The sequence below is a fragment of the Pinus tabuliformis genome, chromosome 4_2, assembly GCF_031772625.1.
Source record: "Pinus tabuliformis cultivar Carrire ecotype Pingquan chromosome 4_2, CPIR1, whole genome shotgun sequence".
NCBI lineage: Eukaryota > Viridiplantae > Streptophyta > Pinopsida > Pinales > Pinaceae > Pinus > Pinus tabuliformis.
In genome coordinates this window covers 830,176,388-830,200,758 of record NC_142304.1, presented here as the reverse complement: position 1 = coordinate 830,200,758, position 24,371 = coordinate 830,176,388, and the positions used below count along the sequence as shown (strand labels likewise).

The 24,371-nt window shown below is 37.6% G+C and overlaps 1 protein-coding gene and 1 pseudogene across 3 annotated transcripts in view; both read left to right on the top strand.

Annotated features, from left to right (window-relative positions):
- The first annotated feature begins 1,049 nt into the window (after positions 1 to 1,049).
- LOC149172246 (chlorophyll a-b binding protein 8, chloroplastic-like) lies at positions 1,050 to 15,354 on the top strand (annotated as a pseudogene). Its single transcript, XR_016259261.1, has 3 exons — positions 1,050 to 1,140; positions 13,085 to 13,166; positions 14,733 to 15,354. The product of XR_016259261.1 is annotated as a chlorophyll a-b binding protein 8, chloroplastic-like (transcript).
- A 6,287-nt stretch (positions 15,355 to 21,641) lies between these two features.
- LOC149172245 (protein HEAT INTOLERANT 4-like) overlaps positions 21,642 to 24,371 on the top strand; it is an 87,110-nt gene continuing 84,380 nt past the window's right edge. Inside the window, exons 1-3 of one of the 2 annotated variants that reach the window (XM_089424272.1) lie at positions 21,642 to 21,896; positions 22,055 to 22,267; positions 22,453 to 22,491. In XM_089424272.1, the coding sequence (XP_089280398.1) occupies positions 22,085 to 22,267; positions 22,453 to 22,491 (222 nt within the window). In that variant the 5' untranslated portion in view covers positions 21,642 to 21,896; positions 22,055 to 22,084. The remainder of the gene's footprint in view (positions 21,897 to 22,054; positions 22,268 to 22,452; positions 22,492 to 24,371) is intronic. The other variant, XM_089424273.1, reaches the window with a different exon arrangement.

Genomic DNA, 24,371 nt, shown 5'->3' with positions numbered 1-24,371 from the left:
GTAAAATCTCCATCTCATGCATCTTTTCAAGAAGCTCTTGCTTCTCCTCTTTCATGGCCATCAATTGCTCTTGAAGTATAGTGTTCTTCTTCCTATCTTCAGTCATTTCTTGCACCATATCTGTCATGATGAAAAACTCCTGAAACATCTCTTCATCAAAGAATCTTGCTAAGGAAGAGAGATTAGAGACATCACTTGTTGAAGCTACCATCACATAAACTTGCACACTGTTAATTCTCCTTGCACAAATCTCAAGCAATCAAGCAAATAAACCTTTGCTCTGATACCAACTTGATCTGTAGCTGAATGTTAGTTTTGTTGTGCTAATTTCAATTACAGATTTATAAACACATGCTTGTCTATTGCTTCATGTGCAGGGTTCTCTTATGTTGTTTGTGATTGGAAACAGGTAAATTTTATGTCAAGTTTTATGTGAAATCATGAGCAGATTAACATGAAAGTAAGTACTGAACAACAGTAAGAAAATGAATGTAAAACCATCAAGAAAAACACTTATCAGAATGATTTGATAAAAAAGTTCACCCCTCTTGGGATATATCTCATTGGTCTAGTCTCCATGGATTGGGCCTTTGTATTTGCTCAAAATGGAAAAAAGTACAATTTACAATGCTCTAAATCTCCTGAAAATCTGCTTCAATGGACTCAGAGCATCCCAAAACCCCTAATATGACTCTCCAAACTCTGCAAATGGACCACAATTGTTCTGGGCTTGACCTCCTTCGATGGTGGCCTTAGGCTTCACTAAACTTCAATGTGAAAAAATCACATACATAAGTGTCCCATTGCCTCTGAAACATGTTCCAATGTGTTAAGAATATCGAAAAAATCTAGGAATGACTATTCATTTTTCAAAATGGGTCGAAAATTGCTCCAATTATGACTCAAATAGTTTTCCCCTAAAATCTCCTCTAAATTTGGAGAAACTCTAGTTAGGGCCACTAATTTTGGAGGCAGGCCCAATAATAGCAGAGTCTGCCAAACTAACTATCAGCCTAACTGACCTTTAATTCCACTCTGGTCACATGGCAATGGCGGGTTTAATGGTGGGTTATGTGGCATTAAATGCTAGAGGTTGCATTCAACGGTCTTCCAACGTGGTCACATACGTAGTTTGCGCCGGTAGTTTCGGTTTGAGCTGACCGTTCACTGTAACCGTAACTTTGAGTGGTGTTCACATGGGGAGGGTTGGCCCTCCTAACCACCAACCTTAATCATATGAAAACTTAAATATGTGCGCTAAACCATAGTGGTTAAGAACTAATGCATAGCGGAGTTGGTAAGGCACGGGCACTGTGGAGGGGAGGTTGAAGGGTCAAATCCTGACGCCTCCAAAAATATTTTGATATACCACTCATTTGACCATTTGACCTGTGGGAGTGACACGTGGCGACCTCTGGGCTTGCCATGTGTCGCCTTCCCATTGGTCCAACTCAACCACAATTGCCCAATAAAAATATGCCACTTGTCAACATATGATTCACCACCTGTACAAGTATATTCTAAGGAATATTCTTCTTGCTGACTGGGCTATACGGATGCCCAGTCAATTTTTTTTCAAAATTTTGCATGTTTAGTGAAACGACTAGTGGGCTCTAACTTCCTCATACGAGCTATGTTTTGAATGAAATGAGTTGTGTTGGGATTGTTTTGACGAGACGGACGCAATGATTTAGGTTTTGCATGATTCCAAGCACTTTTATTTTTTAGCTAATTTTTTCCCCTAATCTAGATTCTGATCAAAAGGTCTTCTTAAGGAATGAGCTTGATGATCTCAATAAAGGTAGCCTACTTAGAAAAGGACAAGGTAAACTCCAGAGCCACCGAACACTAGTTATTCCAAGAGCAAGAACTAAAATCCCAAATACCCCTCCAAAGAAAAATGTTCCATTTTTCTAAACTTATTTGCTTGAGAATTAAGAATATTAGAAATACAAGTTCCATCCTATTTCCAACTCTATATTGGTCTCTTAGTCAAATCCTAACCTGGTCTTCTACCCAACCTTTCCAACACACCAAGTTTTCTACGTTCCTCAAAACTACCCAAATTCTCTTAAAAATGATGTACCTAGAAACCTGAAAATTATGAGGAGCATAAATGATGTCACATAAGCCAAATTGACCCCTAATATTACCAACATATTGGGCTAACAATAATTTGTGTTGCATCAACTTTCAAAGGGGATGAAACCTCCAAGCATATGAACACCCATTTGGTAGCCAAAACGCTACCTTGAGTCATCACATTGATCAAACCAAAACCTCCCTCATGTTGATTTTTCTAATAGAGACAAAATATAACAATTTTCTTCAATGATAACTACTTCAAATGATTTATTAGCATCAATTCCATATAACATTCAATATCATTAAGCAGTTATACATAAGAAAATTTCAACCATTAATTACAATAGAGCAATAGAAATAACAATGAGGCAATGAAACAAGAGACAAAGAATTAGGTCAACAGCGAGGGAAAAACCTAAAAGGGGAAAACCCAACATGTCTTTCCTTATGAGAGAGTGTCATATTCAATCCAATTGTACATAATTCAAAATAGTATATCTTTGACAAAACATATAAACAAGAATTGGCCAGCATGATGACCTCCCACAAGTTCCAAGCCAACCTTCTAACATCCAATACAATGATTCCTTCAAATATTTGCTTTAGCCACAAAAAACAAATTCCTCAAACAACTCGCAGATTACAGAAAAGTAGTGTCTCACAAAGCTTTCATATCACAGAGAAATAATGTCTCAGTTTGCTTTCATAACATATAGAAATAGTGCCTCGATAAGCTCACATAACACAAAGAAATAGGTGCCTCAAACAGTGCATGGTTCCATAGAAATATCTTGCCTCTGGTCTACATGTTCTACAAAAGTATCTTACCTCAGGTTTGCATGGTTTCGCAGAGCTATACTGAGAGATCTGAAGTTGTGTCTTGAAGGAGAGCGAGTAGGTTCTATTTATATTTATTCGTCCATGTGAAAAGACATGTCTCTTGGGTAGGACTACTTGATCTTTGAGGGGCTAATTTGAGCACTTGCGGGGTAATAAATCAATAATTAAAAATTCGAATATTCTCTTTTGATTTTGCTGCTGAAAATATCGATTGCAGCTACCAATTTTCAACACCTAGTCCTTGGGCATGATGCAAAAATCCCAAGGAACCATGGTAAGACTCTGATACCCACCATATTTGGCCCATAGATAAGAATGTTGAATTTTCTTCAGTAGACAGAACTGAGCCTTATTGGGGAGTCAACATGACATATAGTAAATATTAGAGGCATGAAGAATTATACTCACTAGTATCATCTTACTAGCAAAGGGAAGATCCTTGTACAACCAAACAAGAAGCTTATGTTTCAATCTATCCAAGCACTAATTGTAAATTTTAACCTTGTATAATTAATCACTGAAAACATATTTTTAACCAAACATAAAATAAACAATGGAAAACACACCAATTTACATAGAGATTTTATCCTAGAAACCCAAACTCGAGATTTAAACCAACAAGATTTTTTTCATTATTTTCTCTGTAGAGTATTACAATACAATACATATCTCGTGGCATACATGATCCACCAATCGAACCATAGTTCCTTAACCAAATATACAAAACCATGGGAAAAACCACCATGTGCCACAAAATTGCTTTTAGCAAAACCGTGGGTTGGAAAATGTTGTCTAGGTAAATCCTCTTTGCAGACAGAGACGATCCCTCTAGCCCAATGAGTGGGTCTAGCAACCGAAGTGACAATCTACTAGATACTTTCCTAAGTTGCAATTGAAAAGAGAGACAAAGAAGATGACCTACCTTGTTCTGACTCTATCTTGATCTCCTTTGTTGAAGACCTTGAATCACTTGTGTCATGGGCTCATTCCTGCTGCTCTCAGGGTCTATGCACTTGCATAAGAGATCAAGACGCAACAAGGCATGCAAATACAAATAGCATATTCAAAAGCAACCTACTTAATTGATCAAGGAATGTTAAGCTAAATGATACATGAGCATACACATTTAGGGAAAATGAACCAGCAGTTTTTTATTAATAGAAAATAAGGGGAAGCATACAACCAAGCCTTGATGTTGATAGGCTCTCCTTAAATGAATATCCAAGTCCAAGCTAAGCTCTCCAAGCACTCCCTCTCCAAGCCAAATGAATAGAATATAGGCACAATCTTAGCATAAGGGTGCAAATAGGCAAAGACCAACCATTTGGGAATGGGAGAGGATGAATATATAGGCTGGGAAAGGGAGTTAAGACCTCTCCAAAGATAGGATTAGGCCCTCATCTCAAGGAGGTAGCTCATAGGGATAAGACCAAGAGGCCAAGTTGGGAGAATTCGACCTCATCTATGCCAAACAACCTCCAGCTCGCCGCTTTGGAAGCTTCTAGATCACGAAGCTTCTCATCCTCTTTGGGAAAATTGCCTTTTTGGGATCATCGCGGGTATACAAGTGAATAGAGCGATGCCATTGCGGGTCAAGTACAATGCAACAGGTGATCATCATTGTTTTTAGCCTCATAAGCACGATGATTCTCAAATTAGGGTTTTAGAGCTATTTCTTTTAGGGAAAGCTCAAGGCATTTTCCAATCAATGTCTTAGGAAGGATCTGAGCTGCATATATGAATGAGTACACTGCATAATGGTCATGTTTCAGGCACTTTGAAGTATGTCACAGGGAAGTGCAGGAGGTGTGACAATATATTGTGTAACAAAAACCGCAAAAAATGGATGCAAAAAACCAACCAAAAAATAGAGGGGGCTGGAAACCTCCCTTATGACAACCCTCATGTTTGTGGCACATATAAGTCCTGTAATGAATATAACATGTACCCAACACCAAAATCACATAGCATGGTCCCTGTGCAAGGATGACACACACATTGAGAAATGGTCAAAACCTATAATTATTTTTATATAAATTGTATTTAATGGTTGAAACTTACCATCATTATGTTTAAATATTTTATATACAACATTAACTTAATATAAAAATTCTAATTACAAAGTAAAAGATGAAATTATCAAAGTATACCTTTAGTTTCATTAATGCATACTTTAAATCGTTGATTTCCGATAGTTATAAATTATGCCAAATATCACAAGAGACACTTTTTGTTTGCTAGCATGTTCGTGACTTGTGAAACTAGCTTGTAATATAAGAAATTGTGTCGTAAAAATTTTCGAGGGATTGCATTTGGCCTAGGCCACACCAACTCTTAACATGGCTGGATTTTAGGTGTCTCTTCCTAGTCACCATGGAGTTTACTTGGATTGTCATACAAAATGAGGCCTTTCAAGAGAAATCACACTAGCAAAATTTGACAACTACCACAAGAGACCATGTTACTTGATACACTTCTCAATTATCTAGTAGTTCTTAGCCTTTGCAACTAATGTTGTGAGAATGTAACTATATTTTTTTTCGTAAGTCAGATGTCTTCTCCCAGTGTACATGCTTAGCATCCCGGTGAGGTTTGAACACAGGAAGCCTTACTAATGAAACCCTTTCTCAATCGGTTGTGCATGTTGGGTTGTGTTATATTCTTTCCACGACTAGCCCACGTAGTTAACCAAGGGGTTAGAGGGGGGCGGAGCCCCCCTTTGTTGCGCCGATTGTGTAGCGGGGATGGGGATGGGGTCATAGGGGGTTTGAGGCGTACCTGTAACCCCACTATATGGAGTCCGGGGTAGCGCCCTGGAAATTTTTTGTTTTAGATCCTATGTTAGAATGGGCGGACCCACCTATGGTTTTGTGCATGATTTTCACACATGTTTTTGGACGCGATGGTTTTCAGTCCATGGTATTGGACGCGATGGTTTTTGGTTCATGGTATTGGATGTTTCGGCATGTATATATATGTATTGTAACATTGAAAGAAATATAATGAAAAATCAGGCTGGTTGTCCCGGTTTTGGGATCCAGGGGGAAATCTCTGTGTATATGTGTTTTATGTGTTATGCTCTCGCATTGTTTATTTTCTGTGTTTTATGTGTTATGCTCTCGCATTGTTTATTTTCTGTGTTTTAGAATTCGTATGCAGGTAATTTCTGTACGGGGTTAAAACTTACATTTGGTATCGGAGTTGTTTTGGCTTCAAGGGGACACCTTTGTTGCTGAGGGGTTTCGCTCGGGCCTGTGGTAGACCCTGTTCAGTGGGAGATCTACGAGATCGATTTTGGTGGTGAAAGAAGATGGTGAGCAATGGAAAGATAGAGATTGAGAAATTTAATGGTCAGAGTTTTGAGTTGTGGAAACTCAAGATGGAGGATCTGTTGGTGGATAAAGATCAGTGGATCGCGGTAGATCCGGGTACTAAACCAACGGGAGTGTCCGATGAAGAATGGAAGAAGTTGGATCGGAAGGCAAAGAGCACAATACGATTTTGTGTCTCAGATTCAGTATTGCTGAATGTATCAGGGGAAGGTACGGCGAAGGCTTTGTGGGACAAGTTAGGGACTTTGTACCAATCTAAGTCTCTGGTGAATAAACTGTTCTTGCAGAAGAAGTTGTATAACCTGAGGATGAAAGATGGAGAATCAGTGACAGAGCATTTGAATGCATTTAATATTGTGGTAAGTCAGTTAGCATCTGTTGATATTAAAATTTCAGATGAAGATAAGTGCGTCAGTTTGTTGTGTTCTCTACCAGATTCGTGGGATAGTCTGGTTATTGCAATAGGTAGCAATGCAACTGCCTTGCACTTTGATGAAATAGTCTCATCCTTGTTGACGAAGGAGATGAGACGGAAAAATATGGAGGATGGTGATGCCTTGTCTGTACGAGGACGGTCCCAGAACAGAAACAAAAATAAGTCATCGAGTGGGAGATCTAAATCTAGAGGGAGATCTAAATTTCCAGGAAAACTTGTAAAGGTGGTGTGCTCGAAATGCGGAAAGGAAGGGCACTTCAAAAGGGACTGTAAATCTAAAGCTCCTGATAAAGGAAAGGGATCTGATGATGCTCCTTCTATAGAGGCGAAAACCACCTCAGATGAAGGTAGGGATGTGTACTTGGCTTCTTCAAGTACACATGTAGATCATGAAGCATGGTTGATTGACTCAGGTGCATCCTTTCACTTCACTCCCCATAGAGAGTGGTTCTGCGAGTATGATAAATACGATGGTGGTGATGTCTTCTTGGGGGATGATAGGAAGGCTAGAATCGTTGGTCACGAAAAAGTAAAGTTGAAGTTGCAAGGTGGAAGGGTTAGAACACTTCCGGGTGTTCTACATATTCCTGCATTGGCTAGAAATCTGATTTCTGTAAGCAAGCTAGATGATGTAGGTGTAAAGACAGTGTTCGAGAAAGATACCTACAAGATGGTTCGGAGAGCACTGGTATTGATGCGGGGAGTTCGGATTGGAACTCTATACAAGCTGCAAGGTAGCACTGTTGTTGATGGGTGCAACAATTCTGTGGTTCCTGAAAGTGGAGTTGAAAATCTAGTAGTATTTGGAGAGAAGACCATGTTGTGGCATCAAAAGCTTGGACATATTGGAGAGAAGGGCCTTCGAATACTTTATGGTAAAGGTATGGTAGAAGGTATGAGTAATAGCTCTCTAGATTTTGATTTTTGTGAAAATTGTGTATATGGGAAGCAGAATCGTGTGAGTTTCCCCTCTGGTGGTAAGAGGACGAAACAGATATTAGAGCTTGTGCACAGTGATGTGTTTGGACCTGTAAAGGTTCCATCACTGGGTAATTCTGTGTACTATGTATCATTTATAGATGACTTTTCAAGGAATACATGGATATATTTCCTTAAGAAGAAATCTGAAGTCTTTGACAGGTTTAAAGAATTTAAGGCTCTGGTGGAAAACCAAACAGAGAAGAGAATAAAGGTGCTGAGGACAAATAACGATGGAGAGTTTTGCAGTAAGGAATTTGAAGAATTCTGTAATAATTTTGGTATAGCATGGCAGAAGACTACTCCATATACACCTCAGCAAAATGGAGTTGCAGAAAGAACGAACAAGACGTTGATGGAAAGGGCAAAAAGCATGTTCAGTGGTGCCGGGTTAGGACAAGAATTTTGGGCAGAGGCGGTGGAGACAGCATGTTACCTGGTCAACAGATCACCTTCATCAGCGTTGGAGGATAAGACTCCACAAGAGGTATGGACTGGTAAGAAACTCTCTCTTTCACATCTGAGGGTATTTGGATCTGATGCATATTTACACGTTCCAAAGGAGAAACTAACCAAGTTGGATAGTAAATCTAAACAGTGCATCTTTATTGGGTATAAGGATGGTTTAAAGGGTTATAAGCTTTGGAACCTGGCAACAAGGAAGGTTGTGTACAACCGAGATGTGGTGTTCAGAGAGGTGAAAGATGTTATTAAACATGAAGTCCAACGAAAGGAACCTGAGAAGATAGAGTTTGAGCTAAAGGAGGAAGAATCATACTATACAACAGAGGAGGAATCAGAAGATGAAGAGCCACAAACTCCAGGTGTAAGAAGATCAGTTTGAGAAAGAAGGCAGCTAGAAAGGTATAGTCCATCTGCTTTCTGTTCAAATTTTGCTTTATCTATTACTGATGATAATCCCAGAACTGTGAAGGAAGTAGTAGATTCAGAGGATGGAAAACTTTGGAAAGGGGCCATGGTTGATGAAATGGCATCTTTGCACAAAAATGAGGCTTGGGATCTGGTGGAGTTGCTAGCTGGAAGGAAGCCCATTGGCAGCAAATGGGTGTTCAAGAAGAAGACAAATGCAGAAGGAAAGGTGGAGAAATACAAAGCTCGATTGGTAGCAAAAGGTTATTCCCAGGTGTCGGGAATTGATTTTGGTGATATTTTTTCTCCTGTTGCCAAGGTAACTTCTATTAGATTACTTTTATCTGTTGCTGCTGCTTTTGATTTTGAGGTAGAACAAATGGATGTGAAGACAACATTTCTTCACGGGGATTTGGAAGAGGAGATTTACATGAAGCAACCTGAAGCGTTTACGGTGAAGGGTAAGAAAGAACTGGTATGAAAGTTAAAGAAGTCTCTGTATGGGTTAAAACAGTCACCAAGGATGTGGTATCAGAAATTTGATAAATTTATATGGGGACTTGGCTTCACCAAAAGCAAAGTAGATCACTGTGTGTATTTTAAATTAATTGGTGACCGTGTTATTTATCTGGTCTTATATGTGGATGATATGTTGCTGGTTGGAAATGACAAAGAAATTATCCAGGATTTGAAGACCTAATTGTCCTCCAAATTTGACATCAAAGATATTGGTGCTGCAAACTATGTTTTGGGCATGGAAATTAAAAGAGATCGGGCAAAGAGGAAGCTCTGGTTAAACCAGAGGAAGTATGTCGAGACAATATTGCAGAGGTTTAATATGCAGGATAGTAAACCAGTGAAGGTTCCTATCCCTGTAGGTGTAAAGTTATTTGCTGAACAGTGTCCCAAGACACAAGAAGAGGAAGAGGATATGTCCCGTGTTCCATATGCAAGTGCAGTCGGTAGCCTGATGTATGCAATGGTCTGTACTATACCTGACATCGCACATGCAGTGGGAGTATTGAGCAGGTTTATGTTAAAACCAGGGAAGGAACAGTAGACAACAGTGAAGCGGGTTTTCAGGTATTTGCATGGCACTAGTGATTATGGTTTGTGCTACCAAGGAAGATCAGGATTGGATAGAATGTTGGATATTCATGGCTTCGTTGATGCAGACTGGGCTGGAGATCTGGATGAGAGAAGATCTACAAGTGGGTATGTGTTTAACCTATTTGGAGGTGCAGTCAGTTGGATGAGTAAGAAACAATCTGTAGTGGCACTATCAACTACAGAGGCAGAATACATGGCAACCAATCATGCAAGCAAGGAAGCAGTTTGGTTGCAAATATTGTGTTCAAGTATGGGGTTAGTACAGGGAGCTATAAGGATAGACTGTGACAGCCAAAGTGCAATTTTCTTGGCAAAGAACCTTGCATATCATTCAAAGACAAAGCACATTGATGTTCAGTATCACTTTGTGAGGGATATGATAGAAGACAAAAATGTGTTGCTGGTAAAGGTGGACACTTTGAAGAATACTGCAGATGCATTGACAAAACCTGTGAGCTCTGAGAAGTTCTCTTGGTGTAGAGAGATAATGGGTGTTTCAGGGCTGGAAAAATGACTAAGCTCTCTTGTGGCCCCCTGCGGAAAGAAAAAAACAAGTGGGAGAATGTTGGGTTGTGTTATATTATTTCCACGACTAGCCCAAGTAGTTAACTGGGGGGTTAGAGGGGGGTCGGAGCCCCCCTTTGTTGCGCTGATTGTGTAGCGGGGGGTGGTCACAGGGGGTTTGAGGCGTACCCGTAACCCAACTTTATGGGGTTTGGGGTAGCACCCCGGAAAATTTTGGTTTTGGACCCTATGTTAGGATGGGCGGACCCACCTATGGTTTTGTGCATGATTTTCGCACATGTTTTTTGGACGTGATGGTTTTCGGTCTATGGTATTGGACGCAATGGTTTTCGGTCCATGGTATTGGATGCTTCGGCATGTATATATACGTGACGAGCAATTACTATGATATGATTTGACCTCCTAAGTCACCTTAAGGAAGTGGAACCAACATAAACACACCATACAAACCTTCCACATCAGTAACAGGACTCCTAGGAACCATCACAACCACTCAAGTAATCAGCCCTGGGTCCCACTGAGTTTTTAGATAATTACATCCCCCATACGCTCACTTGATATGGATAAGCATGTGTCTAGAAGGCTCCAGACACTCCACAACATGTGTATGCATGCATCCAGGGGATTTTCTACCTAGTGTTGTGCCTACTTCTCTGGGATTTGAGCCACTTCTCCAAGCCCAGAGCCCAGGTCATTGCCCATAACTCAATGACACTTTCAGAATCCATAATTTACACAATGACAAGACTTACAAATGAAAAACTGACTCCAGAACTAGGCTTGACCATCCCCAACCGAGAATGACCTTTTGTCAAACACTTGCCATCAATGTAATATACAGGAAATGAATACAAGACAGAGCATAAATGACTGATAACTCATATGGAACTTGACAAGAAGGATCACCACCTCTTCCCTTACTTTTTTTGCATCAATTAGGTCGTGCATCCATTATCCTTTCAGTTACAAGTAAATACATGAAATAACCATGACAATAACTAGTCATATAACTGTGCTTATGACCGGCATTAAACCACGTAAATAATAATTAGATAACAGATATTAAAGCCACATATCAACAAGTACAAAATAAAGAGAACTTAGATTTTATTAAACATAGGCAAAGTCGATCAAGTTCAGATAATTTTGGTTCAGATAATTCTATTCTGTGTACATTTACATTCTCTATATATATCTCCCTGGTCAGATATGCACCTGGGATTGTTATAAGATTTAATATGTAAGGTATTTGTCTGAATTGGGGATCTCCATCCTTAAGGATTGGAACTTTGAAGTGCACATGAGACTTGGTCTGCATAATTTTATGCTCATGTTCATATATATACATATTTAATTTACTAATAAAAATAGAAATAATAATTTAATTTTAAAATTATAATTACGTTAAATATAATTTTTTTTAAATATTTTATATAATAATTTGATTATTAAAATTATAAATATAAATATAAAGAAAATTGTAATAACTTTTATAATAATAAAGAATAACTAATATAATTGTTAATTAAACAAAAATATATATGGAAACTCATTATGTATAAATAATCATATTATGTATAGTTATACATAGTTTAAACACTATTTTTTGAAGGTGGTTTTTATTCTCAATTCTTTTTCCTGAGGTTTGTTTGAGTATTATTTCTTTAAAGGTGGCTTTTGTTATCGGTTTTTCTTTCTAAAGTTTGAACTTCAGATTTGATAGAGACTAAATCCCACACAAATTAACTGATTTACACCAAATTAAATGCTTTACATTAAGGTTAAAATAAGTTCACAAAAATTGCTCTGCTAAGTTCAAATCAACATGGAAGCTAAAATAAGTTTGCAAAATTTGCTTCACTGGGTTTAAATCAAGATGAATTGGGAACAATTTGTAGCTTTTATTTTTATTCTGTTATTTAGTGTCTGTTTGCAACATCTATTGTTTATTATTTAGTGTATGTTTGCAACATCTATTGTTTTGTTGTAAAATGAAGATTTCTCTTTTAATAATAATAATAATCCAGTTTTAAGGTCATGGCCAAGTTAGACATTATGTTAGTGTATGAGACCCCCTTGTTTGTAAGAAAAAGACCCACTTTTAAAAAATAATATATACTAACTTCTTCTAAGTTTAACCCTATAACCTCTTTAGAGGAGAGAGATGCTTTTAACGATCCTCTATAATGTTTGGATTTTTTAAAAATTGCTATTGTGACTCTTAACCATCCTGTATACTGTTTGGAATTTTTGAAAGTGGTATTGTGACTTTTATTTACTCAACTAAAGAAAAACATCTTTATAATCATATTAAAGATAACATTTCTGAAATTTCAAGAATTAAAAAGTAGACTACCATACTAATTATGTCGAGCTGCTAAGACTCTGCTAAGCTCACTACCATACCCAATTAATGGTACCGCAGACCTCATATGGGTGGCCTATAATACCTTAGGATATTGAGACCCAAGAGGCCAATCCAAAATTTACTAAGCTAAGCAAGAGGATTGGGGAAGTCCTCGTACATCACCAAAATTTAAATAGGAAAACAAAAGCAAAACTTAATGCCAGCAGACTTTCGTTAGAAAGTACTGTCCTGTGTTTGAATTTTTGAAACAGTAATGATTTACAGATTTATCTTGTTTTTATTTTTTATTTGAACTTTGTATTGTGCTTTTGTTTGCAAATTAACCAATGTATTTGTTGTGTAATGAGGGCCTTCTTTCCATAATATTTTTTCAAATATTAAATCTGTATTTCCAACTCTGAGATTGAATAGCTTATACCCTGTCATGCTAATTTTTGCATTTACTGTGCAATGATGCCTATGGCTGATTTTATGAGTTGTAGCATTTGAAATGTTGTTGTAGGCCTGTCTTGGCAATTTACTTTTTGTATATTTGTTAAGAAACTTCTGCCTACTTTCTGCAGCAAGGAGACAGGCAGCTTTGGTTTGCATCACAACAGAGTCTCTCCTACTTGGATGGCAGGTGATATTCCTAATCCGGATTCCATTTGTTTTCATTCTCAGCCTGAAATTACCGCTGAATAAGAAAGGGAATGATGATTACAGTCCTGGACCATGGGCATTGTACTGCATAACATTAATTGACTTTGTTTCTAAACTGGCGAAGCTCAGGGCTCAATTGTACTTTCCAATTTTTAGTTGGGGAAGCTATGGGCTCAATTGCACTTTTAATTTTTAGCTCGGTGAAGCTCAAGGCTCAATTGTGCTTTTTAATTTTTAGCTGGTGAAGTGCAGGGCTCAAACCATTATTGTTGGTGCTATACTGTTTGTGTATGAAACGATTCTTCAACTTACTAAAGTTGTGAAAATCTGATGGCAAATGCTGTTAGCTACCAATGTGATCCAAGTTCAAGCTGGTTGGATCCAATATTTGACAAGAATATTGTTTTGTCAATCCTTTGATCTCATAACAATGGAGATCCCTTTTACGAGTTTCTCTTTTTCATGGTGCTTATCCGATAGGTAAGCTTCAAAGGGGTAATTTGTTTTTCTTTGACTAATTTCCTTTTATCTCAATGTGGCAAGTTGGCCCTTCTCCATTGTGGGAGCATTGGCAGTATTAGAATTAATGGAGTCAGTTTGCAACATTTAAATCTGTTTTTTTCGGCTAAAATGTCATGAGTGGAATTATTTGTTTGGTCAAAATTGATTAGGATTTGCACTTGGCCCCAACTGCAAATACAAGCACAAGCACTAGCAAAAGTTCAAACACACCCAAAAGTGGCCGACAGTAAACAGGCATATGTTTGAAGAGACTTGAATCCTGGTGATAGCATTAACAGCACCCCACTTTCACTAAACCAGCAAGCCCTCTGTTAACAAAGGGGTGAACTTATGCTGTCTGTTGTGAATCTCTCCTGAAACCATCCCGGGTTTTATCAACCCTTTTTTTGCCACTTCAACATATCCATCCCTTCTTCCTCTGCTTACCTACAAATACGAGTTTTCTTATTTGGTTACCATATCACTAATGGATTCCCCATGTTCATGTTGTTTATCTGAAACTTGGCTGAAGCTTACTGGGGTGGGGGAGAACGGGCTGATTTTCTTTCCAGCCCTTTCTATGAATTCCCTTAGGTAGGGTTGCCTACCTCATGAAAAGTGAATGTCGTAAAGTCACTTAACTGATATAGTGAAGGTAAGGTCTTGATTGCTTGTTTATTTCAAGATGGGCTGATTTTGGGGTCTTTGGTGACCAACTTGGTTGGGTATGGGGTAATTTTTGTAACTGTTGTGGGATCATTGTTTGCTAATATACTGTACTGAATGCAGCATATCTGAAAAGGATGCCAAATTCGACAGCTTTTGCTGTTGTTTACCCATGCTTTTAACTAATTTGTATATTCATGCTGCCTGTAAGGGTTAAGGTTAGACAATTCATACAATTTTGTTTAGTGTCCTCTTCTTCACCTTGTTATCCATAAAAACTTAAAAAGCTATAGAACTAGGGCACCAATGAAATTCTCAAAGAGTTATATGGAATGGTGATTCTTCTTCGGATTATTTGAATATATTTGGGTAATTGCAGCCTTCCTGGTGACTTTGGATTTGATCCATTGGGCTTGATGGATCCTGAAGGACCTGGAGGTTTTATCGAACCAGGTTGGCTCGCTTATGGAGAAATCATCCACGGGCGATTCGCAATGCTGGGTGCAGTTGGAGCCATTGCTCCTGAAACCTTAGGCAAGCTTGGGCTAATCCCACAGGAGACCGCACTTCCCTGGTTCCAAACTGGCGTCATTCCTCCAGCAGGGACATATAACTACGGCTGACCCTTTCACTCTTTTTGTGCTAGAGATGGCCCTGATGGGATTTGCAGAACACAGCAGATTACAGGATTACAGAAACGCCGGATCGATGGGAAAACAGTATTTCTTGGGATTTGAGAAATACTTGGGTGGTTCAGGTAATCCGGATCCCGCATACCCCGGAGGTCCCTTATTCAATCCTCTGGGATTGGTAAGGACGAGAAGTCCATGAAAGAATTGACGCTGAAGGAGGTCAAGAATGGAAGGCTTGCAATGTTGGCTATCTTGGGTTATTTCATTCAGGGCCTTGTTACCGGAGTTGGGCCATTTCAGAACCTATTGGATCATTTGGCTGATCCAGTAAACAACAACCTTCTCACCAACCTGAAGATCCACAACTAGAGCAAAAATATAGAAGGAATTACTCTCTGAAATTTCCTGCAAAAATATCGAAGGAATTACTCTCTGAAATTTCATTTGCCTTTGACGGGTTCATTCATATCCGTTCATGTTTCGAATCTATTGTATGATGAAGCTTCTGTATCTGTAAAATTGCAATGTAAAAATAGAAGGATGTGCATGGATCTTTGTTAAGTATATTTAAGTTGGCTACTTATTTTTGTTTTATTTGAATACCTTTACTCTGTGTCTATGGGTCACGTTCATGTTGAACAGTCTTAATGTTTATGAAATGTGTAATGAAACGTATCAAATTCCGTTGCAAAGTGATTCATTTATCATCGACTCCAGTCTCCCGTCGTTGCTATTACAATAGTATGCTGTAGATTGGATCTACTCGGTAGTTACAGCAGCATTCAGTACCTTTGGCACAACCTGGTGTGGCATATAGGAAGTAAACATAGCTGGTTGTAAATCGGCAGCACAAAAATAGTATAGGTAATCACTGAGTCACCCTGGCACAAAATTCAAGCAAAAGTTTGTTTTCTTATTTTCACAGTTGTTATTGCAATTTTGTCTAATATTGTTAGTAACTGCTTTTTATCAATCCATATTGAATTACATGAGAATAAGTATTTTTAGATAAAGATTTAGGTGAAGAAAATAACAATTATTACTCTCAAACCTTTTTTCAAAGTTAACTTAATTAACAAACTTTTATATATCTATTCTTATTAATACTTAATATATCTAAATTAAAATTAATCCGTAAATAAATTAATATATTTATGTATATAAAAAAAATATACTCATAATGTAATTATTCTTTTAAAAAATTATTCAGACTAACCAACCTTTTTAAAAATTTTAAATGAAACATGATATACCCATTAATTTACCAAAATTATCATATACATGAAAACATTCTTAACTAAATCTACTTCTATTTTCTTGAGAAAAAATTTAAATCGCTGCTTAAAATACCTAACAAAGTTATGAAGGCTTGCAAACATGAGAATAAGGAAATATGTGTGGAAACGTGTGTTTCCATACGTGATTAGAGATTGGTTTTTTTTTGTTGTAAACGAGTTAGGATGATTCTTCTAAATCTTTGTTGTATTTATAGAAACTGATGTGAATTGTGTCGGATCAATTCTTTTTTCCAGGCAATGAATGATGGTTTTTGGTGAATATAATGTATGGGATTATTATTATTTATGTTTTGTTTTCTGATTTTATTTGTGTTGTGGGTAATATTATTGTTTATAAGGTAAAGAAGATAGGATGAAAGTTTTTAATTACGAAGAATTTATATATTGTAGTTTTGTTGTTTAGATATGATTATAAATAATGTATGTTTATTTGTTTTGTATTGGTAATTTTTTATAAGTAATTATTTATGTGTTTGTATTTATTAGAAAGAGAGAAAGAGAGAGAAAAAAGGGAAAAGAAGGATATATAGAAAATTCAATTTTTTTTTTTAAAAGTAATTATAAAATAATTAGAATAAAGATAAAATTTAAATAAATTCAGATTTAATTATTTGGTATTTCTAATCATCAATACTTCTTTGCTTACGAGTTGCATATGTACCTTATTACACCATAATTGACAAAAAGCACTTGAAGAACTAACTTTATTATCAAAAACACATTTGCAGTGGTGTTAAAAAGTATATAGTTTTAGACAATGCTAAACACTAGTCAAGAAGTCCCTAATCACTGATGTGGAATCTCCCAACAAAATTGCCCACCAATGTAAATAGCCTTGTGGAATGTGATCCAACTAAGATTGAACCTAATACAAACAAGATCTTACAAAAGGAACATTTCCATAAAATATACTTCATTATTTGTAATCCTAAGTAGAAATGGCATAGTCCATCAATAAAGCAACTTTTGGCCAACTGAGCTTTGGAGGACAGGCCTTGATAAAGCAGTAACCAAGAACCACCTAGATTTTGTAAAAGACTCTAATCGACTAGACATCAGGTAATGGACAAATCCAATGACTTTATTCATTCATAAAAACCCATTTAGCATTGAGAATTGGTCCTAATTCATTACGTCAATGCAAAATAGAGTAGAGCTTATGAAAATCATACTGAGTTGAAGGGTGTCCAAAAATCCACTCTTGATCTCTCCAAAAGGGACCATCCATATCAATGCTCATATTGAAAAGGTGATTTAGTTTTGTTGTACTAATTTCAATTACAGATTTATAAACACATGCTTGTCTATTGCTTCATGTGCAAGGTTCCCTTATGTTGTTTGTGGTTGGAAACAGGTAAAATTTATGTCAAGTTTTATGTGAAATCATGAACAGATTAACATGAAAGTAAGTATTGAACAACAATAAGCAAATGAACAACAAACCATCAAGAAAAACACTTAACACAATGTTTTGATAAAGGAATTCACCCCTCCGAGGCTACATCTTCTTGATCCAGTCTCCATGGCTTGGGCCTCTATATTTTCTCAAAATGGAAAAAAGTATAGTTTACAATGCTCTACAGCTCCTAAAATCTACTTCAATGTACTCAGAGTATCCCAAAACCCCTAAGATGACTCTCCAAACTCTGTAAATGGGCCACAATTGTTCTGGGCTTGACCTCCTTCCCTGGTGGCCCCAAGCTTGATTAAACTTAAATGTGGAAAAATCACATAAAAGAGTGTCCCATTGCCTTTAAACATGTTCCATTGTGTTCAGAATGTTGAAAACATCTAGAAATGACTATTCAATTTTCAAAATTGGTCGAAAATTGCTCCAGTTATGACCCAGACAGTTTTTCCCTAAAAATCTCCTCCAAATCTGGAGAAACTCTAGTTAGGGCCGCTAATTTTGGAGGCATGATAAAAAATAACGGAGTTCGCCAAACTAACTATCGGCATAATTGACCATTAAGTCGCTCTGGTCACATGGAAATGGCAGGTTATGTGGCATTAAATGCCAGAGGTTGCATTCGGCGGTCTTCCAGCGTGGTCACATACGCTATTTGCGCCAACGGTTTCGGTTTGAGCTGACCGTTGGTTGGTTAACCGTAACCGTAACTTTGAGTGGTGTTCACATGGGGAGGGCTGGCCCGTGCGCTGGCCCTCCTAACCGCGAACCTTAATCATATGAAAACTTAAATATGTGTGGTAAGCCATAATTGTTAAGAACTAATGCATAATGGAGTTGGTAAGGTGCATGCACTGTGGAGGGGAGGTTGAGGGGTCGAACCCTGGTCCCTCCATTAAAATTTCTATATACTGCTCATTTGACCATTTGACTTGTGGGAGGGACACGTGGCGACCTTTGGGCTTGCCACGTGTCACCTTCCCATTAGTCCAACTCAACCACAATTGCCCAATAACGGGATGCCACTTGTCAACATATGATTCGCCACCTATACAAGTATATTCCAAGGAATATTCTCCTTGCTCATTGGGCTATACAGATGCCTAGTCAACTTTTTTTTTTCAAAATTGCCCCTGTTTAGTGAAACGGTCAATAGGCTCTAACTTCCTCATACGAGCTCCATTTTGAGCAGAACGAGTTGCGTTGGGATCTTTTTTACGAGACAGACACATTCGTTCATGTTTCACACAATTCCAAGCACTTTTATTTTTGAGCTAATTTTTGCCCCTAATCCAGATTCCAAACACTCCTTTCCACTTACAGGCTTGTGGACCCACAAAAGTTGGTTATCTGATGAGAGTTGAATAATATTATATTTACCAAGTTCTATCAATTGATTCTACTTGAATAATTCTCCATGACAACCACTTGCGTACACTGACATGCCTTGCATTGCAAATGGCTATGTTCCTCAACCAATGTTCTCCTTTTGCTGCTGATCCAATCCAACACATGTTGGACACTTTTTAGCTACAAAATACTTTTGTTGTACCACATCGATCCCTCGGTTCTTGGAAAATTGATACAATCTGATAGCCTTCCCATTGAGAATCTTGGCGTCAACACACACAACGGTTTACAATGGCTGCGAATTTTTGGCATCTCATTCACTTTCACTTCTTGCCTCTATCATCTTCTAGTTCAACATGCTTCTCATGTCATTATTTGAAAATGAAAGATAAGCATGAGCATCTTGCTCAAGAATGGACCTTCCAAAATCCTGCAACATCTTGTCACAAGAAACACCCATTAAATAGAAAAACACATTATGTAAGAAATGTGTCAGGCCAGGGTAACTCCAGAATGAGCGGGAGAGAAAATTGATGATATTATTCATTAGCTAACTTATATTTATATACATAAATACAACGGATCAGTTCATCTTCTAGATGACTGTCCAGTTCACCCATCCGTTTCGGATTAGGTGTCAACATTCCCCCCCTTAATCTGAAGGGATGTTGGTGAGTCCAAGCATCGTTCTGAATCTTTCAAGCTTTTCTCTTCCAAGCGCTTTGGTGAAGATGTCTGCAATTTGCTCGTTTTTGGAACAATGACGGAGATGGATTGTTTTGGCCTCAACATGATGTCGGATCAGATGATATTTAGTGTTGATGTGCTTAGTACGATCATGGAACTTTGGGTTCTTGGCCAACTTTATTGCAGATGTGTTATCAATCATGAGTGGAGTTGATTGTATTTGTTTTACCTGCAAATCTTCAAGAATTTTCCTGAGCCACACAATTTATTTCGTTGCTTCAGCTGCTGCCACATATTCTGCTTCTGTTGTGGAATCTGCTGGTACTGATTGTTTGCGTGATCTCCAGGAGACAGCTCCCGATCCAAGACTCATAGCATATCCTGAAGTAGATACCCCAGTTTCTTTGTCTCCATCGAAGTCTGAATCAGAGTATCCAATCAAGTTGAAGTCGTCCACCTGTGTATACTTGATTCCAAGGTCTTGAGTTCCCTTCAAGTACCTTAGAACTCTTTTTGCAGCAGACCAATGTCCCTCACAAGGCTTTTGCATAAACCTGGAGAGGATTCCAACAACAAATGAAATGTCTGGTCTGGTAGTAGTGAGGTAGATGAGACTTCCTACAAGCTGTCTATACTTTGTTGCATCCTCAAATTCCTTTCCTTCAATAGATGTGAGCTTCAAGTTTTGTTCCATTGGAGTAGAAAGGGGATTGCACTCTGTCATGCCAAATCTGTTTAACAAATCTCCAATGTATTTCTTTTGAGAAAGAAATATGGACTTTGGATGTTGGGTTACTTCAATGCCAAGATAGTAATGAACATAGCCCAAATCAGTCATTTCAAAAAAATTTCCTAATTCTTTCTTTATGGATGCAATATAGCTTTCATTGTTCCCTGTCATTAAAAGATCATCTACATATACCACAAGATATACAACTGTTTTTCCAACTTTCTTGACAAATAAAGTTGCATCATCAAGATCAAAATGATTGAAGTTGAGTTTCAAAAGATGCTCAGTTAGTTTTTCATACCAGGCTCGTGGTGCTTGTTTGAGGCCATACAAGGACTTCACAAGTTTGCATACTTTGTGTTCATGTCCTTTCACAACAAATCCTTCAGGCTGGGACATAAAAACATTCTCTTTTAGATCTCCATTCAAGAATGCAGTTTTTACATCCATTTGATGGACTTTCCAACCGTTCTGAGCAGCTAGTGCAAAGAGTGTCCGGATGGTGGCCCATTTTGCTGTGGGAGCAAAAGTTTCCTCATAATCGACCCCTTCCTTCTGTGCAAAACCTTTTGCCACAAGCCTAGCTTTGTGCTTGTCAAGTGAGCCATCAGCTTTGTACTTGTTCTTGTAGACCCACTTGCAGCCAATTGGTTTTGTTCCAAATGGAGGATCAACCAGCTTCCAAGTGCCATTCTTTATGAGGGCATCATACTCCTTCTGCATCGCTTCTTTCCATTCATCATGAGAAGCAGCTTCTTTGAAGGAAGTTGGTTCAAAATCTGTAGACAAGTTCAATTCATAATCATAAGTAACATCCATATCAACAGGTGAATTAGAGTTATCTACATCACCTCCATTTTGTCGGTTTGTATTTCTGGTTCCTGTTTTTCCAATTTCATCAGGATGAACACTTTCAAGTGTCTTTGTCAGCCATTTTGGGGGACCTTTCTGAGATGGTGCAGAGATGGTGCAGGCTGCTCTGTTGATTGAGTTAGGCCTGAATCAAGGCTGTACCTGACCGTATTTTTGTACCAATATTCTCGTCCATGTTCTCTAACACACAAGATAAATTGACAAAATCGAACCTTTAACGAAATCGAACCTTTACACTGTTAATAAGAGCCTTACTAAAATACAATGTTTTCGAATGTGGATACTTCTGTGCATTCCATAGCATCTCAGTTTGGAAAGGGTGGAATTATAAACAAGAATATTTTTTAAGACTTTTCTACTCTAGTCAAATTTGTCGACAGTTTGTACCCGACCGTTTGTACCGGTAATTCAAAATTTCCTTCAACTAACACTTCAAAAACAAGAAACATCAGCATTCGCCGCAGTTTCCCAATAAAAACCTTTCTGGGTTTGCTTCGCATTTCACGACGAAACCCCGGGGGCTCCTATCTCCTCTGCTTCCCCAGCCCATAAAGCCTCTCCTCTGGTAAAACCCTGTGTCTTCTGATCGTTTTCGTCCCATTATTTCTTTTGTTTTTCTCAGGAAGATTTTGTGAAAATTTATTGTATTGAAGGACTTGTTTTGTTGGGCTTCTATTCATTCTAGTCAGACTCCCATCTCATTGTTTCTTTTGCATGTCTCAGAATATATTAAGGGTTTTTCTGATCGACGATATGAGAAAACCTGAAACCAAAAAGAGGAAGGAGGTGGAGGAGGCAGTTGTGATTGAAGATATCGCACAACCTATAATGAAAAAGAGAAAAAAGGAGGACGAGGAGGCAGGGTCTCCCCGGGGTTCTGCGCCAATCTTGCCTCATGGTAAAAAGTACCAGATCATTCCTGATGAAAGAAATATGGTAATCATAACCCCCTGTTTAATTTTGAGGTTTACGGCTCTCGGCAGGGCTTGCTGATTCTTTGTAGATGACGGTGCGGTATTTGTCTCGTAATTTTAATTATATCTCTACTGAAATTGGAGTTGATAGATCTTTTCGTGTATTTTTAATTTTATTTTAATTCAGATAGAGGCTTGTATTTGCAGAGGGATTTGTGGCAAGCGGCATTTCCTGGTGGCAGTGAGGTTAATATAATTTGTTGACCATTACAATTTGGGGACATGCGATATTTTATTTATGCATGTGTCTTTTATAAAAATGTGAATGGGAACCAGTGCCCTTCACTCCTCCACCCGTTGACGTGGGTTACTTGTGACTGTCAAAGATGGAAACAAGAATTCTTGTCCTTCTGTAAAATTGTGCATCCTTAAATCGAATTTAGGTATTTTGTTAATACCGTCAAAAATGGTAGCACAAACTTTTGTCCCTCTGTAAAATTGTGCATCCTTAAATTGAATAGGGAATTTGTTAATCTATGTGAATGCATCTTCCCTCTTAATCAGGGTCATTCCTGAATCCATAAGAATGCTACGGGAACCAGAGTCGGACTGGGTTTTTTAATCTGTCAAATAATTGAATCAGGGACTTTTGTTCTTCTGTCTGATGTTACTAATTCTTACATTTAATAGTTGAATTGGGTATTTTCTGCAACTGTTAGAATATGTCTCTTTTTCAAGAAAAGTATTTCCCAGACTCCATAAGAATGTACAAGCGAAGTAATATCAGAGTGGGTTTTTCTGTTTTATGACTGTCAAAGAATGTAAACATGAACTTTTCTCCTGTCTGGTGTTACAGTCTCGTACATCCTTTACATTGCGGGATTGCATCTTCCATTCAAATTGGTTAATTCCCAATTCTATAAAAATCTAAAGTGGAAGTGATATCAGTGTGCATTTTGTCTCTAAAAAATTGTGTACAGGAACTTTTATCCTTCTATCCGATGTTATAAATTCATCCATCCTTCCTTTTGATTGCGTATGTATAACTCTGGCAATGCATTTTACCTTCAAATCTGTTATTTCTTGACTCTATAAAGGGGAAGTAATGTCGGGCCGGGTTTTTTTGGTCAATGCCAAACCATATAATGAGGAGCCTTTTTCCTTGTGCCTGATGTTAGAAACTCATGCATCCTTTGTTGAATTGTGTGTTATATATTTTGTAAATTAATTATTTTCCTACTCTGTAAGAATGTAAAGGGGTTGTAGCGTCTGACTAGTCTGATGATGCAGTCAGTGAATTTTCAGTTGAATTTGGTCTTCTGGTGTCCAGGAGAATCGGATGAAATTAATGCTTTTCAATGAGTTGGGCTTGTTGGGCTTTAAGCCTTTATGACGATATAAACGGCACCCTGCTGAATGCAGACTGACTTTGTATTTTGCTCCTACTGTGCCTGTCATTATGAGGATGTTTTGATGCTTTTTGAGGATGGAAGTAGTAATCTGGTGAATGCCAACTAAGTTCTTTAGTTTTCCAACAATTGAATTTATTTTTGTTGCATCCTACGAGTGTATGAAGGGAAGATATGAAGTTGGTTTTTTGTGATCCTGCGAGTATAAGGGGCAATTTATACCCTTCTTATATATGGGATCATTTTAACCTATCTGTGGATGGAACTAATGCCCACATGTGAAACATGCGGACCATCTCTATCTGTTATTCAAATATTCTTCCCAACTGTAACTCACTTCAAGTATTAGAATTATAATTAATGGAAAAACCCTGTGAGCAATTTTTGAAACCGACGTTTCGGACTAGCTAGGTGAGTCCATCGAACCTATTAATAGAAGGATAGAGAGATAACTTTGGGATGGTGAGGTCGGCTAAAATTTTATTTTAAACTAGATTTAAAATAAAATCAATTTAATTAATTAATATTAATTTTAAATTTAGTTTGAATTTTATTTTAATTAATTAATTAATTAATTAATTAAAATATTTATTTATATATATATACTTGATTTAATTTTATAAATTTATGAGCTGTAAATGCTCTCTCCAGGAAGAATTTATATAAAATTAAGGTTACTTTATTTTATTCAGCAAGGATTTCCAGGTATTACTTAGG